Source organism: Pleurodeles waltl, chromosome 3_1, assembly GCF_031143425.1.
Source record: "Pleurodeles waltl isolate 20211129_DDA chromosome 3_1, aPleWal1.hap1.20221129, whole genome shotgun sequence".
Classification (NCBI taxonomy): Eukaryota; Metazoa; Chordata; class Amphibia; order Caudata; family Salamandridae; genus Pleurodeles; species Pleurodeles waltl.
Genome location: NC_090440.1, coordinates 194,152,397 through 194,167,843, shown reverse-complemented (window position 1 = coordinate 194,167,843; position 15,447 = coordinate 194,152,397). Strand labels below are relative to the sequence as shown.

General features: G+C 41.5%; 1 protein-coding gene across 7 annotated transcripts in view; it reads left to right on the top strand.

Moving 5' to 3' along the window:
* The window catches only part of SIN3A (SIN3 transcription regulator family member A), a 558,946-nt gene that overhangs the window by 488,266 nt on the left and 55,233 nt on the right, over positions 1–15,447 (top strand). For all 7 annotated transcript variants that reach the window (XM_069222171.1, XM_069222166.1, XM_069222167.1 and 4 more), the window contains 2 exons: positions 561–653; positions 7,160–7,254. In XM_069222171.1, the coding sequence (XP_069078272.1) occupies positions 561–653; positions 7,160–7,254 (188 nt within the window). The remainder of the gene's footprint in view (positions 1–560; positions 654–7,159; positions 7,255–15,447) is intronic.

The window sequence follows — 15,447 nt, the reverse complement described above, 5'->3', positions numbered from 1 at the left end:
GCTCTCTGCTAATTGCTTTAATGAGGGTTGGCCTGGATGAGAAATGGGATTACAGATAAATATATTCCTGATTTATTTCATTTACCATCAGCAGCTTAGAAAGAGCCAAACTGAGTTTCTCAGCTTAACTATGCTTCTTTCTCAAGTTTAAATCTTCAGTTTTGGAATCACTCACACATATTCTCAGATCATATGGCAAACTTGCTTCACAATATCTTTAAAATAGCACGTACTGCTGTGCAATCACTGCCTTCTCGATGTAAAACAGCAGCGATATGGTTGAGAATCATGATGAGACCAGCCCAGCACCATCCTATTGAATTTCAAATGGTCTTCACTGCCTTTTAGAAATTTCCATCTGAACCACCATTCTAGATGATTCCAATAAAATGATGTATAACGGACTTTCCATGGTACGTGTATGTGACCTATCTTTGGACCAGACTTTGGCATATCTATTCATTGGCTGAAAAACACAGAATATAGTGAATGTTATGAATGTATGCAAACCTTTTGTTTTCTTTGGACTTATCCTCTGAATAAATGTTCTCTTTTTGCAGCTTATATTCAACCAGAGTCGAGGCCAGGTTGTCTTAACTATTGAGCTGCTGGACACAGAGGAGGAGAATTCTGATGACCCTGTTGAGGCGGAGGTAAGAGCGGCTCTCACGTGAGACACTCAGTGCAGCTCATGCTGCACAGGACGCTCTTGGAAACCTTGCTCACAACGGGCCATTCAGGGTGGAAATCTGACTTTTTGGTGTTTTTTATTTATTTTTTTTAGGGACAATTTCTAACTGTAAATACTTAAGAAAATCAGGCTGGGAAAACACAAACACTGAAATGTGCAATTAACTTACTTCCAGCAATGGTCTCATTGTCCAGTCAAACTTGTTCATAGGCCAAATCGATGTGCATTTTTGTTATCCATGTGGTTTGTTACAATCAAGAAACAAAACTTGTAATATAAAAATAAAAAGTTTTAACGATCTACAGTGAGTATAGTGATTTTTTCCTTTGATCCTTTTCTTAATTCTAGGTGTCACTATTTTGTTTTCATTTCCTTTTCTAATTTGTTTTCCTCTCCATCGTATCTAAATAATCTTACTTTCCTCCTTTAGCTCCTGTTTACCATTCTCTCCCCACTGTTTCTTCTTTCCCATTCTTTACTTTTTGCATAAATCAAATATTCGCTGTTCCTACTTATCCTTTCAGGCACTCCCATTTCTTAACTTCTTCCTCCCTCTATCATTCTTTTTAATGTGATTGAGTTGGTCAATGTGGCTTCGGTTTTCATATGTTCAATGACTGGATTGATTCGTTTTAGGGCAGCGTTGTCAAAGCTGAATAGAAATAAACTTGAATGGAATGAAGGGCCCGTTTATGCCCAAACGTCATCAAAAATTTTAAAACGGATCATGCATCGCCTTTTGAATTGGACTAAATGTACACTATGTAACACCACTGTCCATCTCCTTTGACAGTACGCTGTGGGTAGGTGCAAACAAGGCAGCAAGGAGAAACTGTTACTGTTTCAGTAAGAATTATTTATAAGTAGAAGAAAACAATCTGGTTTCCCTTTCGTAAAAACTGCTACCAAAAAGTATTTTTTGTCTTTTTAATAGGAATTTTAAAGAAAATACGTTGTTGATACATTGCAAGAATGCTTTTGTTTACTGACAACCACCTTTTGTGTAGTTGCCTCTTTCTCAAAAGTTGGAACGTGTTTTCTGGGTAAAAATCGTGGTGGTAGGATGTTTTTCTTATGAAAGGCTATGCAAACAAGACTGCCCTTTAATCAAAAAGGAAAGTGCCGTCAATGATTTGAGGGACATTGAAAGGCTGGTAAGGGTTCAATCGTAGAAAAGGGTTAATTATCTTTGGTTGTGGCTGAGTGGTATACAAATTACATGTTTCAGAGGCACGGCCTTCACAAATTACAAAGTTGCATACCGATTGTCTATGTACCAGTAATCTTACAAAGACGAACCATAGAGCTGTGTTTGATAAACAACTGTTGAATACTCTTTACAGGCCGTTGTTGTACATGGCTTGTTGCCATGTATTTTGCTGCTGACTTTCACCAATCATGCTAATTAGTTATGGATTTGGTTTACTGCAGTTTCTACTAATCTTTTGAGACGGTTTCCGCCTTTAACATCACACTACTCTGCCTTTTCTCCTCTCCGTTTGACTGTCCTGTCCCTGCCTTCTTTGTTTTGCCGTATTGCACTTGGTTGGAAGAAGGTAGTGATTTCCAAGGTGATTTGCACAGATAGAAGAGTGCCTAGTTTAGGTGGAAAAGAAACCACTTGCACTGCCTTCTGCAGAATAAAAATAAATTGTAACCTAAAATGTAAAGTCGTTTTTTGTAACATAATTGGTTGCCGGGGGTTAAATGGCATGTTGGTGAAAACACGAGTGAGGACTGGACCCTGCTTTCTGTCTGATAAATAAGGGGTTATAAAATTGTTTGTCTGTTTACAACCAATGAGAATGTATTTTAAACTACTATATCTGGACACTCCTGCTTGCTTTACCCGCTTTAAAGAAGTGTAGAGTTTACTACTGAATTGTAAAATGTCTCTCGGTAAAAAGCTGAAATTATCTGGTGGTGCACTGGCACATAGTGACGCTTATGGATTTGCTGCCATTCTACTAAACATTAAATTGATATTAAAATAATTTGTAGGAAAATGTGTACTTGTAAAATGTTTACATGTTTGCATTTCTACTCGCTCCCTGGCTTCTAAAGGCAGACTATTGGACTATTTCCAGCTAATCTAGATTGGAAAATGGCCATAAATGGTTTGTGGGGATGTGTATTGCACATTTTAAATGTTTGTTTTCAGCTGTTCAAACTACGTCATGGAAGTAGGGGTGGCACATGTTATAATGTTGCTGAACTTATGCACAGACAGATACTGTGTCCTCCGCCCCCTTACTTCAGTGTATGGGATTTCCTTCCGTAAATAGGGAAGAGATTTAAGACTTTGCAAGGCAGCTTTCAAAACTGAATTCCCGTGCATGTATGGTCCTAACCATGCCCTCCTACTTTGGCTCCCTTTTCAATACTAATAGGATTGGGTGTACCCTGAAATCTTCATGGGCCAAATTTTTGTTTTTATTCTTTCTGTTCCAGACTGATATCTTTCGCTTCCACCTTTGTGAGCTCTATTCAAACTGTGTATCACACTGGTTTCAAAGAATATGGCTGATGTGGTGTCCTCTTTTACATCCCCAAAATCTCCTGTACTTCTAAAAACTAGGCCACTTTACAACCTTTCCTTTGAATCACCTTCAACTCCCTAATTCTGGTAGAGCTACCAACAACACTTGTGAAAGTGGTGAAATTTCTTTCAGATTCATGATTACACAACATTCCACATTGTCATGGACAAGAAACAAAATCTTGTGCACCCATCAAATCTTTTCGTATGGAAACCCTTGCCTGGGTAGAAAGAGGCTGCGTCTGAGGACATGCTGTTTTGGCAAGGCCTCTCAAGTCCAGAGATAATCCACAGTCGCCATTCAAATTTTGGACAATAAGTAATGCTCCTGTAGCATTGTAGAACAAATGAAAGTGTGCTGTGTTCTATATTAACCAAGGTGGCACTACCACTGAAACCATCATGTACTCAAGACTACGACAAGTGGGTTTGGACCCTAAATGGTACAACACAAGAGCTTGGGTGTTTCTTGAGTACCTCAGAAGTTCAGGGGCTGGTTGCCAGTCAGATGTTTTGACACATACCAGAGCCCATCCAAAGCAGCTTCATCTGCCCCCTTCCTAAGGCCATCTCTGTGCCTCTGATTCCATTGCCAAACCTGGCTGTTGCTGAAGAGCTTGCTGGTACCCATGAAGTGAGTACAGAATGAGGAGGAGTGGTCAGAAGGGAACATGCTCTTCCCTGCTGCAGTCCATTACTTACACATGGGAGGAGGAAAAGATAGCACCTTCCATTACAAGGTAGGCAGTGCAATGAACAGTGTGTGATTCAATGTACATAAGCTCTCCTGAAAAGAGATCTAGCTCTTATGACCTTGGGGGAAAAAAAGACAACAAGCACCCATATGATGTGTTACAGGAAAACACTAAACCAGTTTGAAACAAGGCTGGCTCTTGAGTTGTTCTATAAATTGACATATGATTAGTTTGTAAATTGTCTCACGATTAGTTGTGTACGCATCTGAATGGCACAACTAGTATAGGCATGCATGCTACCGGAGCAATCCAACCTAATTAATGCCCTTCACATGCCCACTTCTACTCCCTCAGGTTCCTAGTTTGCTCAGGCCAACAGAGTTCCCCTTGCTTTGGAAGTCTTTATCAGAGTTCACCACTGAAATGTGGGTAGAGAGAGATGTTTTCCTCCACTGACTCAAGAATATTTGTGTGTAGTAGGGCAGGATTTCAGATTGCCTCTGCTGCCTGTGTTGTAATATTTTTGTCTACCCAGTATTTACACTCTTACTCTGCGGCCTGTTAAAGGTGGGATAGCTTCTGTTTACTTTGCAATATAGCATATGTCCGGTTCACTTTAATCTTGCTGTTTAGCCCTGGTTTCTTGCTATAGCCTTTGAATGGAAACGTTCACCATGGCAACCCTAGGACAAATCATATCCTCTCCAACTTAGTATTAGCTCTGTCCCAGTTGTGTGATTCCTATTTGAACATCCCTACATGGCAGCCACAGAGATCTCTCTAACAGTGTACTTAGAAGTATTACACATGTTCCAAATAGGTGTATATTCTGCTTAAATTCTTTACATATGCAGTATCAGTTCATTTGAGAAACATCAAAATCTGTTCTTGGAATAGTGGTTTGTTAAGTTGATTCTTCAAATTGCCCAAAGCAGGTGACTTCTGTTTGTACATCTACTGTTGTTATAGAAGGTTTATATAGTCAAGTAGTGAATCAAGCTCTTGGGCTTAACCAATGACTGAATATTATTTGCACCTTTCTGCTGCAGTACTACTCAAATGACTCATTAAATGTTAAAGTAAGACATGGCAAATATTATCCACAGAGCAGGCATATGAATGTGTACACATTTAAATTCAGCAGGCCTTATGTCTTCTAATGACTAGATTGTTAGTTGGGCTAAACTCAGCTTTGGGCTCCAGAAGGATTCTTCTGCTCTACATTTCCCATCAGCAATATCCACTTTGGAGGATAAACAAAATGTACCTTCTGATTGTGATGCCTTTTCATCACCTGAAAATGGTTGTGTTTTTGATCTTTGTTAGGTCTGGGATTGGTGTGCTACATTTGGAACCATGCAGAGCCATAAAACTGTCTCCAGAGGACAGACAGCTGCAACAATCCAAAGCAGTTTTATTTTCCTTCGAGCCCATCTTACCTTCTCACGGCAACAATGCTGTTTCTTAAAGGCAACTCTCCAGTGCTTTACATGAAAAGGCAGAGATTGGTCCACTCTGTTTTGCTGTGTAAATCAGTGGTCCAAATGTGTTTTAGGCCTGGCTAATGCGGGGCTCCTTTGTGCTACTAACATATCAGGAATCAGGATTTCTCCAACTGCGTATGCAGAGCAGACCTTTGTATGCTTCTTGGGTGTGATCTGCCTGTTCCAGTACTGTGGCAATTCGTTAGACTTCAGGGAGGACAAGATGTTTGATTCCTATTGTACTGAGAAAGGGGAATGCATGTATTTCTTGAGCAAGCCCCTCTTCATTGGAACTAACATCATTTGTTACACCTTTCTTCCCCTAGTTCCATTGAGTCCAAATGTGATTTGCAATTACCATATAGGCTTACTGTCCAAGTTATTTAGATCACCCCTGTAAAGTCAAAATAAGATGCATTTTTGAGGCTCAGCAGGGTCTGACACTTTTTCCAAACTTTCCCTTTATTGATGAGCTTGCCTGCTTGGTTTCTGCTGGCTTGAAGTTATTTGTGTGCCTTTCAAAAGAAAGTCATCATTGGGGCTGCCCAGAAACCATCCACTACATATAATTTTCAACCTTATTTGTTGTAGATCTGTCACTAGATGCCCTATCTAATTGAACCTGGAGCATGCCAAGTTTTCCTCTCCATGCAGACATTCTTTTAATTATGGCGGTACTTAGCCTAGATAAAAGGCTTCCATCTCTTTTTATAAAAAAAAAAAAACTGTTGGTTTGTATCCGCACATAGATTTGCTCCCTCTTGGCTGATGAAGCATTTGGCTCTACATTGGCAATTTAATATTGAAGTCATCTGGAAGGCAGCAACTTCTACTACCTTGCTTTTCTTTACTTTTCTTTCTTTTAAAATTGTTGTCTTGGACACCTCTTCCACAGCAAATGCTCACGTTGTTCAGTACTTGTTTGCCTGAATCATTGAGTTTTTGATAGCTGCCATAGTCTTGTCATGTTGAGTGGCACTTCTTACTATGTGTCAAAGGAAAGAGCTTAGAGTGTTAAAGTAAACATTTGTTAGTGTAGACTTCTATACTCTTAATCTTCTACCTAACCTTCTTCACACAACCTCCCCTCTCCACCTATCTCAAGTCAGTTCATCCTGGTAGTGTGAGGGGAAAAGGAAAGGCTCAACTACTGGTAAGGTCAGGGTTTTTGCGTGGTTATGGTCGCAAATGCACTTTGTATTTTTTATTTTGAAAGATTTAACCAGTTTTCAGGACTTTATTCTCTTCACTGTCTTGGTAAGGATATCCCATATGATGAAGGAAAGGAGTTCCAGGACAGAGTACAGAGCAAGTAAGGTACTGTTATGTGGGCAGCATTGAGCTGAATCTATGGGCACATTCCTGCTGTATCCCTGGAGTGGGCGCCAGGAGGAGTTGTCCCCAGCCTGTGGGGATTCCACTTGGGAGGGACGAGAACACATAACATTATTATTATCTTTAATATTATTATTATTTTAGATAAGGTCATGATTTGACACAAGGCAAGGATGTGACATACATAAATGGCAAATGCAGTAACTTTGGATGCTTTAAGATTTGGAGCAAGAGGTGTTAGATGCTGATGTTGGTAAATTTTCCCCTGAACCCAAATAGAAACTCCCCATCCACCAATTGCAAATGGGTTTTGTATAGAACCTAGCAATCATCTGCTGGGGCAAAAGACAGACTTAAGTGTTGGGTTGATATTGACCCCTCTGGTAACCTCCTTTTGCTCTGTGCGTGATTTCAGCGTTGGTCTGACTACGTGGAGCGATATGGGAACTCTGATTCGACCTCCCCTGAGCTGCGGGAACATCTAGCCCAGAAGCCAGTGTTTTTGCCCAGGTGAGTTATTTGTTTACATCCCATCTAAGAAGGGATGACTCAAGTCGGGAACTGTTATATTCTATGCATAAAGGGCAAAAGACTGTGAAATTGTGATTTTTATTTTATGAAGATCCGGTGTGAAAAACTGCCACCATCTACTGTACAAGGACATGTTTTGTATTGGCCAGTGGTCCTTGAATATATAAAGTTCAGTAGCTCAAGCAAGTTCCACTAGTGGATGTTTATGAAATGTTCACAAACTTAGAAAACAAGCTGGTTGTGCGTGTGCGCTCAGGAAGCAAAATGGTGCTGTAGTCTGGCAGATTACAGGGCATGTCATAAATTATCTAGGTATTTTGGAATCTTGTGGTACCATCCTGCCCCATTCTACATTTCCAGAATTTATTGCACTAGATGGCTATGGGAAAAGAAACAACACACCTCCAACTATACTCTCTTAATGACTTCATGCGGTGGATATAAATAAATATATTACAACACATGAAGCATATAATACATACATAAACCAGGTAAAAGAATTTACATCATTCACAGGACAATTGTTCCTGTAAACAATCACTTGATCTATAACCTGTGCATCAATCATCGCAGGTAGGAGGAAAAGCATATCTCATAAGTACAATGAAAACATTTTCTGGTGTCTGTATGACTGTAACGCAGGTGCCGATGCGTGTTTCGGTGTTAGGTGGTCAGCACAGAAAGATGGATCAGACGAAGAATAAAACCCCAAGGAACGGGGGAGAGCGACCGCCCAGACAATTCTCTAAGAATTCAAAACCAAACAATAAAACTGAGGCTCCTGTGATCCTCTGTAAGTATGTCTTGTACAACATAGAAATAAACATATCAACAAAGGCGCTACTTGCAGACCCTTTGCAACCCAAATTGTAATTACAGAGATTAAATACACCAGTGTACCATCACCAATATACAGGAAAAATTATAAACCACCATCCCAAGTGTAGGCATACCTACTTATATGATGCTGAAAATGACCACCATCACTGTAACAAACTACGCCAAAATATCTAGTACCTGTAGACTACTGAAGGAGAACATACTGCGACCAACTCAGCAAAATGGCGTATAAGAAACAAGGGAGCCTAATGTAACTCTCTGGAATGAAACTACATGGAAACAAAACATTTTTATACAAGGACTAATGAAAAGCTAAACTACAACAGCTGTTGTGAGAAATCATCATCTTCCTAGGTGTACTGGATATTATCTAGGAGACTCATTCCCCATTTACTCCAGACAGAGCAGAAGGACCCCTGAGGTTATATAAATACTCTGATATCCAAATTCAGTAGTGAATTAGATGGATCCCATGGTCATGATCTCCACACAGTCCCTACAATCTATGCAGGAGCAATTGTCCTGTCAGTTATGTAAATTCATTTACCTGGTTTATGTATATATATTATTATGTTCGATGGCATGTGTAGCTGCAGATACACATGCTGTGCACATCCCGCCATCTGGTGTTGGGCTCGGAGTGTTACAAGTTGTTTTTCTTCGAATAAGTCTTTTCGAGTCACAAGATCGAGGGACTCCTCCCATTTATTCAAATACACAAGCATAAAGTAGTTCTACAGACAAATCCTACATTTTTACCAAACGTCATATCACCGTTCCACTTAAATCAAACAGTAGAATTACCAGTGTTCTTCCCACAGCCAGATTCTGTAGCTGAAAGAGCACTACATACATTAGACATCAAAAGAGCGTTAATGTACTACATTGACAGAACAAAACTAATTCGAAAAACAAAACAATTATTTATTGCTTTCCATACAGGAAATCCAATTTCTAAACAAGGCATTGCTAGATGGATAGTTAAGTGCATTGAAACCTGTTATCTTAAAGCAAAAAGAGAACTGCCTATTACACCAAAGGCACACTCAACTAGAAAGAAAGGTGCTACCATGGCCTTTCTGGGAAATATTCCAATGACCGAAATATGTAAGGCAGCTACATGGTCTACGCCTCATACATTTACCAAACACTACTGTGTAGAAGTGCTAACGGCACAACAAGCCACAGTAGGCCAAGCAGTACTACGAACATTGTTTCAAACAACTTCAACTCCTACAGGCTGAACCACCGCTTTTGGGGAGATAACTGCTTAATAGTCTATGCACAGCATGTGTATCTGCAGCTACACATGCCATTGAACGGAAAATGTCACTTACCCAGTGTACATCTGTTCGTGGCATTAGTCGCTGCAGATTCACATGCGCCCACCCGCCTCCCCGGGAGCCTGTAGCCGTTTAGAAGTTGATCTTGAACATTTGTAAATTTGTAAATATATTACTTTAAACTACATTATGTACATACGTATTCACTCCATTGCATGGGCACTATTACTAGCATACACAACTCCTACCTCACCCTCTGCGGGGAAAACAATCTAAGATGGAGTCGACGCCCATGCGCAATGGAGCCGAAATGGGAGGAGTCCCTCGATCTCGTGACTCAAAAGACTTCTTCGAAGAAAAACAACTTGTAACACTCCGAGCCCAACACCAGATGGCGGGATGTGCACAGCATTTGAATCTGCAGCGACTAATGCCACGAACAGATGTACACTGGGTAAGTGACATTTTCCATATATATATATATATACCTCTTGTGTTTCTATATTAAGATACTGTATTTTTGAGGAGGCGCTCATAAACATAAGTAGGGTGTTGTACAAGACTGATTCCATGTGTGTTTTAATGCTTTTGAGTTTGAATATGATATGCTAGATATGAGTGTTATGTATTTAGTCTGTGGGTGTGAAATTATTTTTTTTCCTTAGTGTTTTGTAGGGGCATGACAGTCGACATATATTAATACTTCAGTTTTGTTTTTTTGTTTTTTGCAAAATGTATATACATGCTTTACATAAACAAAAGGAATGAGTTCCATTGCATACAGTTATTTTGATGTTATATTTAATTTGCAACTCCATTAAGAGAGTGTATAATTTAAGATGGGTCGTTTCTGTTCATGTTCTTTGTTGTCCCTGTCCCGCTCCAGTATTAGTTCTTTTGGGGAACCCCTATATTTGCTTTTTAGATAGCTATCATGCCAGCATTATTCCCAAGTGGTCCCCAGTCTCACATACACACATGAACTTGGATACCAGTTGACATAGCTGGAGGTCTGCACTGCTCACACTTACTTTGCAATTTCTATTGTTCTGAAATCTTCATTCTGTTTATGAGCCTGGCATTGTGGTAGGTCCAAGTGAGTTTTTTAAGAATTTAATGAATACCCCGGAAATAAACTGGAGGACCAAAATCCTGCTGGCTTCTACTTCACAATATTTTTCAGCATTTGGATCCAGAACACTTCAAAGCTTCAATGAGCAGCTGAACCTACAATGATGTTAAAATGAAATTGAAATAAAATGAAATTCTAAATATCCTGTGATGTTATTTTGCTATTTATTATAACACTCCATAAGGAAAAACTCCTTCTTACATAAGTAAGATAACAAGCTGACTGGATCCAGCTTTTGTAAGGCATTTATATTGAAAACTCTTTTGAATCTTGAAACTTAATTCTTGGAATATATTACTTCTCTCTCAAATTTAAGAGCGTCAACTTGGAAGCTGAAACTATGTTTAACCCTGAAACCTAAATATGGGAACATATCACTGTCTCATCAATTAAAGTGCACTGAATTGGACTTAAGAGACTTAGCCTGTTCTTTCCCTTATCTGAAATTCTACTATTAGCATTATGATATCTCAATTGTGGGAACTCACCAGTTAGAGCAATATTGAAAACTGTGAACTCTTAATTGGTTGTCAGGCTTGCAAAAATAAAAGGAAGTACCCGGGGAATCGCCTGCATCATTTGCATTTGTGAATGGTGCAGATGTGCAAAATCTCATTAAGGCAGTATACCAGAGTATTAGCTCATGTATAAATAGTTAGGCTTTTTCTTTAACTGCATGTATTTACCTTGCTGTAATTCACATTGAAAGGTTTCAACATGTTGATAATATCAACGCTTATATTTCCAGATTCTCAGATGACATTGAACCCACACTGTCCTTCAGTTACCTTTTTTCAATGTATTTGTGTGTGGTAAATTCTGATTGTCTCAGTAATAGATAAGGTGACCCACCATTTATACTGAATATGAATGACATACAGCTTAACTGGCAGGGACGTATACTGGACATCAACACTGCTTGGGAGATTATTCTATCTACGACTCCATGATGCACAGAGATACTATTAAAAAGAGACTTCACTTGGTAGACTTGACATAGGAACCCCATGTCGCCATTGGTTTTCACCTTTGCTCTGCTCAAAAACATTGTGGAACCAACAAGTGTTAGTTGGCAGCCCTCTACGTAGGCAAAACTGCACAGCTTCACTAATTGGATGTCCAATGCCGAGTTATTTAATTAGTGAATATATACATGTTCGATGGCATGTGTAGCTGCAGATACACATGCTGTGCACAGTCCGCCATCTGGTGTTGGGCTCGGAGTGTTACAAGTTGTTTTTCTTCGAAGAAGTCTTTTCGAGTCACGAGACCGAGGGACTCCTCCCATTTCGACTCCATTGCGCATGGGCGTCGACTCCATCTTAGATTGTTTTTTTTCCGCCATCGGGTTCGGACGTGTTCCTTTTCGCTCCGTGTTTTGGGTCGGAAAGTTAGTTAGAATCTCGGAAAAAATCGTCGGTATTGTTTGCGTTCGGTATCGGGTTAGTTAGAACAAATCGACACCGAATTTTGAAGAGCTCCGGTGGCCCTTCGGGGTTTTTTCGATCCCCCATCGGGGCCTGGTCGGCCCGGCTACGTGCGACTTCAAGGCTGATGGAACGGACCCCATTCCGCTTCTGCCCAAAATGCCATAACAAAGTATCCGTATACGGATCAGCATCTGGTCTGTAACTTGTGCTTGTCCCCAGAGCACAAGGAGGATACTTGTGAAGCCTGTCGAGCGTTTCGGTCGAGGAAGACGCTGAGAGACCGAAGAGCCAGGAGACTACAAATGGCGTCCACGCCGACAGGTCAAGAACGTTTCGAGGAGGAAGAAGAAGCTTTCTCCATCCGCGAGTCGGATTCTGAAGAACTCGACGCCGAAGAAACACCAAACCGTGAGTAAGACGTCGAAAATCAAGACTCACGAGAAGTCCACAAAAGCCCAGGGGACGCCACCGCCAACAGGCCATGGCTTAACCCGAAAACTAGGTGACCGATCAAGGCACCGAAAAAGGGCGTGCTGGTGTCGAAGTCATCCGACTCCGGTCGAGATACTGCCACACAGCAACCTCGGAGCCGAGACAGCGGCTCCGAGAAACTTCGGCACAGAGACAGCGGCACCGAAGAATTTCGGCAGCGAGACACCACGCCGAAAACAAAGAAGGTTTCTTCGGAGCCTAAAATGACTTCCGAAAAGGTTTCGGTTCCGAAACATCCAGCCTCGGAGCCGAAAACTAGTTCCTATACAGAGGAACAAGGATTAACCTCCCAATTACATAGATTTGGAGAGGAGCTTCAAGCGGTAGAGCCTGACTACACGCAAAGAAGGCTTCATATTCATGAGGACACAGGGAAGATAACCACTCTTCCCCCAATCAAAATAAAAAGGAAACTTGCCTTTCAACAAAAGGACAAGCAACCACAGGCAAAAGTGGCAAGGAAAACAACCCCGCCACCGTCTCCACCACCATCAACACATGCATCACCAGCAACAACTCCACCACTGATGCACTCACCAGCTCATACTACAATGAGTCAGGATGATCCCGATGCATGGGACCTTTATGATGCTCCAGTGTCTGACAACAGCCCAGACTCCTATCCCACAAAACCGTCACCACCTGAGGACAGTACATCCTACACACAGGTGGTCGCAAGGGCAGCCGAATTTCACGTCACCTTACATTCTGAACCAATTGAGGATGACTTTCTGTTTAACACCCTATCCTCCACCCATAGCCAGTACCAAAGCCTTCCCATGCTCCCAGGAATGCTAAAACATTCAAAGCAAATATTTCAGGATCCAGTTAAAGGCAGAGCCATAACTCCAAGGGTGGAGAAAAAGTACAAGCCACGCCAACAGATCCAATCTATATTACAACACAACTAACACCAGACTCAGTAGTTGTCGGGGCAGCTCGTAAGAGAGCCAACTCTCATACCTCAGGAGACGCACCACCTCCAGACAAAGAGAGCCGCAAATTTGATGCTGCGGGAAAAAGGGTTGCAGCACAAGCAGCAAATCAATGGCGTATTGCCAATTCACAAGCACTTTTGGCAAGGTACGACAGAGCTCATTGGGATGAAATGCAACATTTCATCGAACACTTACCCAAGGAGTTCCAAAAAAGAGCGCAACAGGTGGTAGAAGAGGGACAAAGTATCTCAAATAATCAGATACGGTCTTCCATGGATGCAGCAGATACAGCTGCAAGGACAATAAACACTGCAATCACGATACGAAGGCACGCATGGCTGCGCACTTCAGGGTTCAAGCCGGAAATCCAACAAGCTGTGTTCAATATGCCATTTAATGAACATCAATTGTTTGGGCCGGAGGTTGACACTGCAATTGAGAAACTCAAAAAAGACACCGATACAGCCAAAGCCATGGGCGCACTCTACTCCCCGCAGAGCAGAGGCACATTTCGGAAAACTCCTTTTAGGGGAGGGTTTTGAGGTCAACCCACAGAAACCACAACCTCACAAACAAGGCCTACTTACCAGGGTCAATATCAGAGGGGAGGTTTTCGGGGACAATATAGAGGGGGCCAATTCCCAAGAAATCGAGGAAAATTCCAAGGCCCCAAAATAAACAGTGACTCACAAGTCACACAACCCCATCACATACCACCTGTGGGGGGAAGACTAAGCCAATTTTACAAACTTTGGGAGGAAATAACAACAGACACCTGGGTCTTAGCAATTATCCAGCATGGTTATTGCATAGAATTTCACCAATTCCCTCCAAACGTCCCACCGAAAACACACTATGTCAAAACAACATATAGATCTTCTAGGACTAGAAGTTCAAGCATTGCTACAAAAGGACGCAATAGAATTAGTGCCAAATCTACAAAAAAACACAGGAGTTTACTCACTGTACTTTCTAATACCCAAAAAGGACAAAACTCTGAGACCAATACTAGATCTCAGAACACTAAATACCTACATCAAATCAGACCACTTTCACATGGTGACGTTACAAGACGTAATCCCACTGCTCAAACAGCAAGATTACATGACAACATTAGACCTAAAAGATGCGTATTTCCATATACCAATACATCCTTCACACAGGAAATACCTAAGGTTCGTATTCCAAGGAATACATTACCAATTCAAAGTGTTGCCATTCGGAATAACAACTGCGCCAAGAGTTTTTACAAAATGCCTGGCAGTAGTAGCTGCACATATCAGAAGGCAGCAAATACATGTGTTCCCGTACTTAGACGACTAGTTAATCAAAACCAACACGCTAAGACAATGTTCACAGCACACAAACTACGTCATACAGACCCTTCACAGGCTAGGTTTCTCGATCAACTACGCGAAGTCACACCTTTTGCCGTGTCAAACACAGCAATACTTAGGAGCGACAATCAACACAGCAAAAGGGATTGCCACTCCAAGTCCACAAAGGGTTCAAACATTTCACAAGGTAATACAGGCCATGTATCCAACACAAAAGATACAAGTCAAAATGGTAATGAAACTCCTAGGCATGATGTCTTCATGCATAGCCATTGTCCCAAACGCAAGATTGCACATGCGGCCCTTACAACAGTGCCTAGCATCACAATGGTCACAAGCACAGGGTCAACTTCTAGATCTGGTGTTGATAGACCGCCAAACATACATCTCGCTTCTATGGTGGAACAGTACAAATTTAAACCGAGGGCGGCCTTTCCAAGACCCAGTGCCACAATACGTCATAACGACGGATGCCACCGCCAACAGGCCATGGCTTAACCCGAAAACTAGGTGACCGATCAAGGCACCGAAAAAGGGCGTGCTGGTGTCGAAGTCATCCGACTCCGGTCGAGATACTGCCACACAGCAACCTCGGAGCCGAGACAGCGGCTCCGAGAAACTTCGGCACAGAGACAGCGGCACCGAAGAATTTCGGCAGCGAGACACCACGCCGAAAACAAAGAAGGTTTCTTCGGAGCCTAAAATGACTTCCGAAAAGGT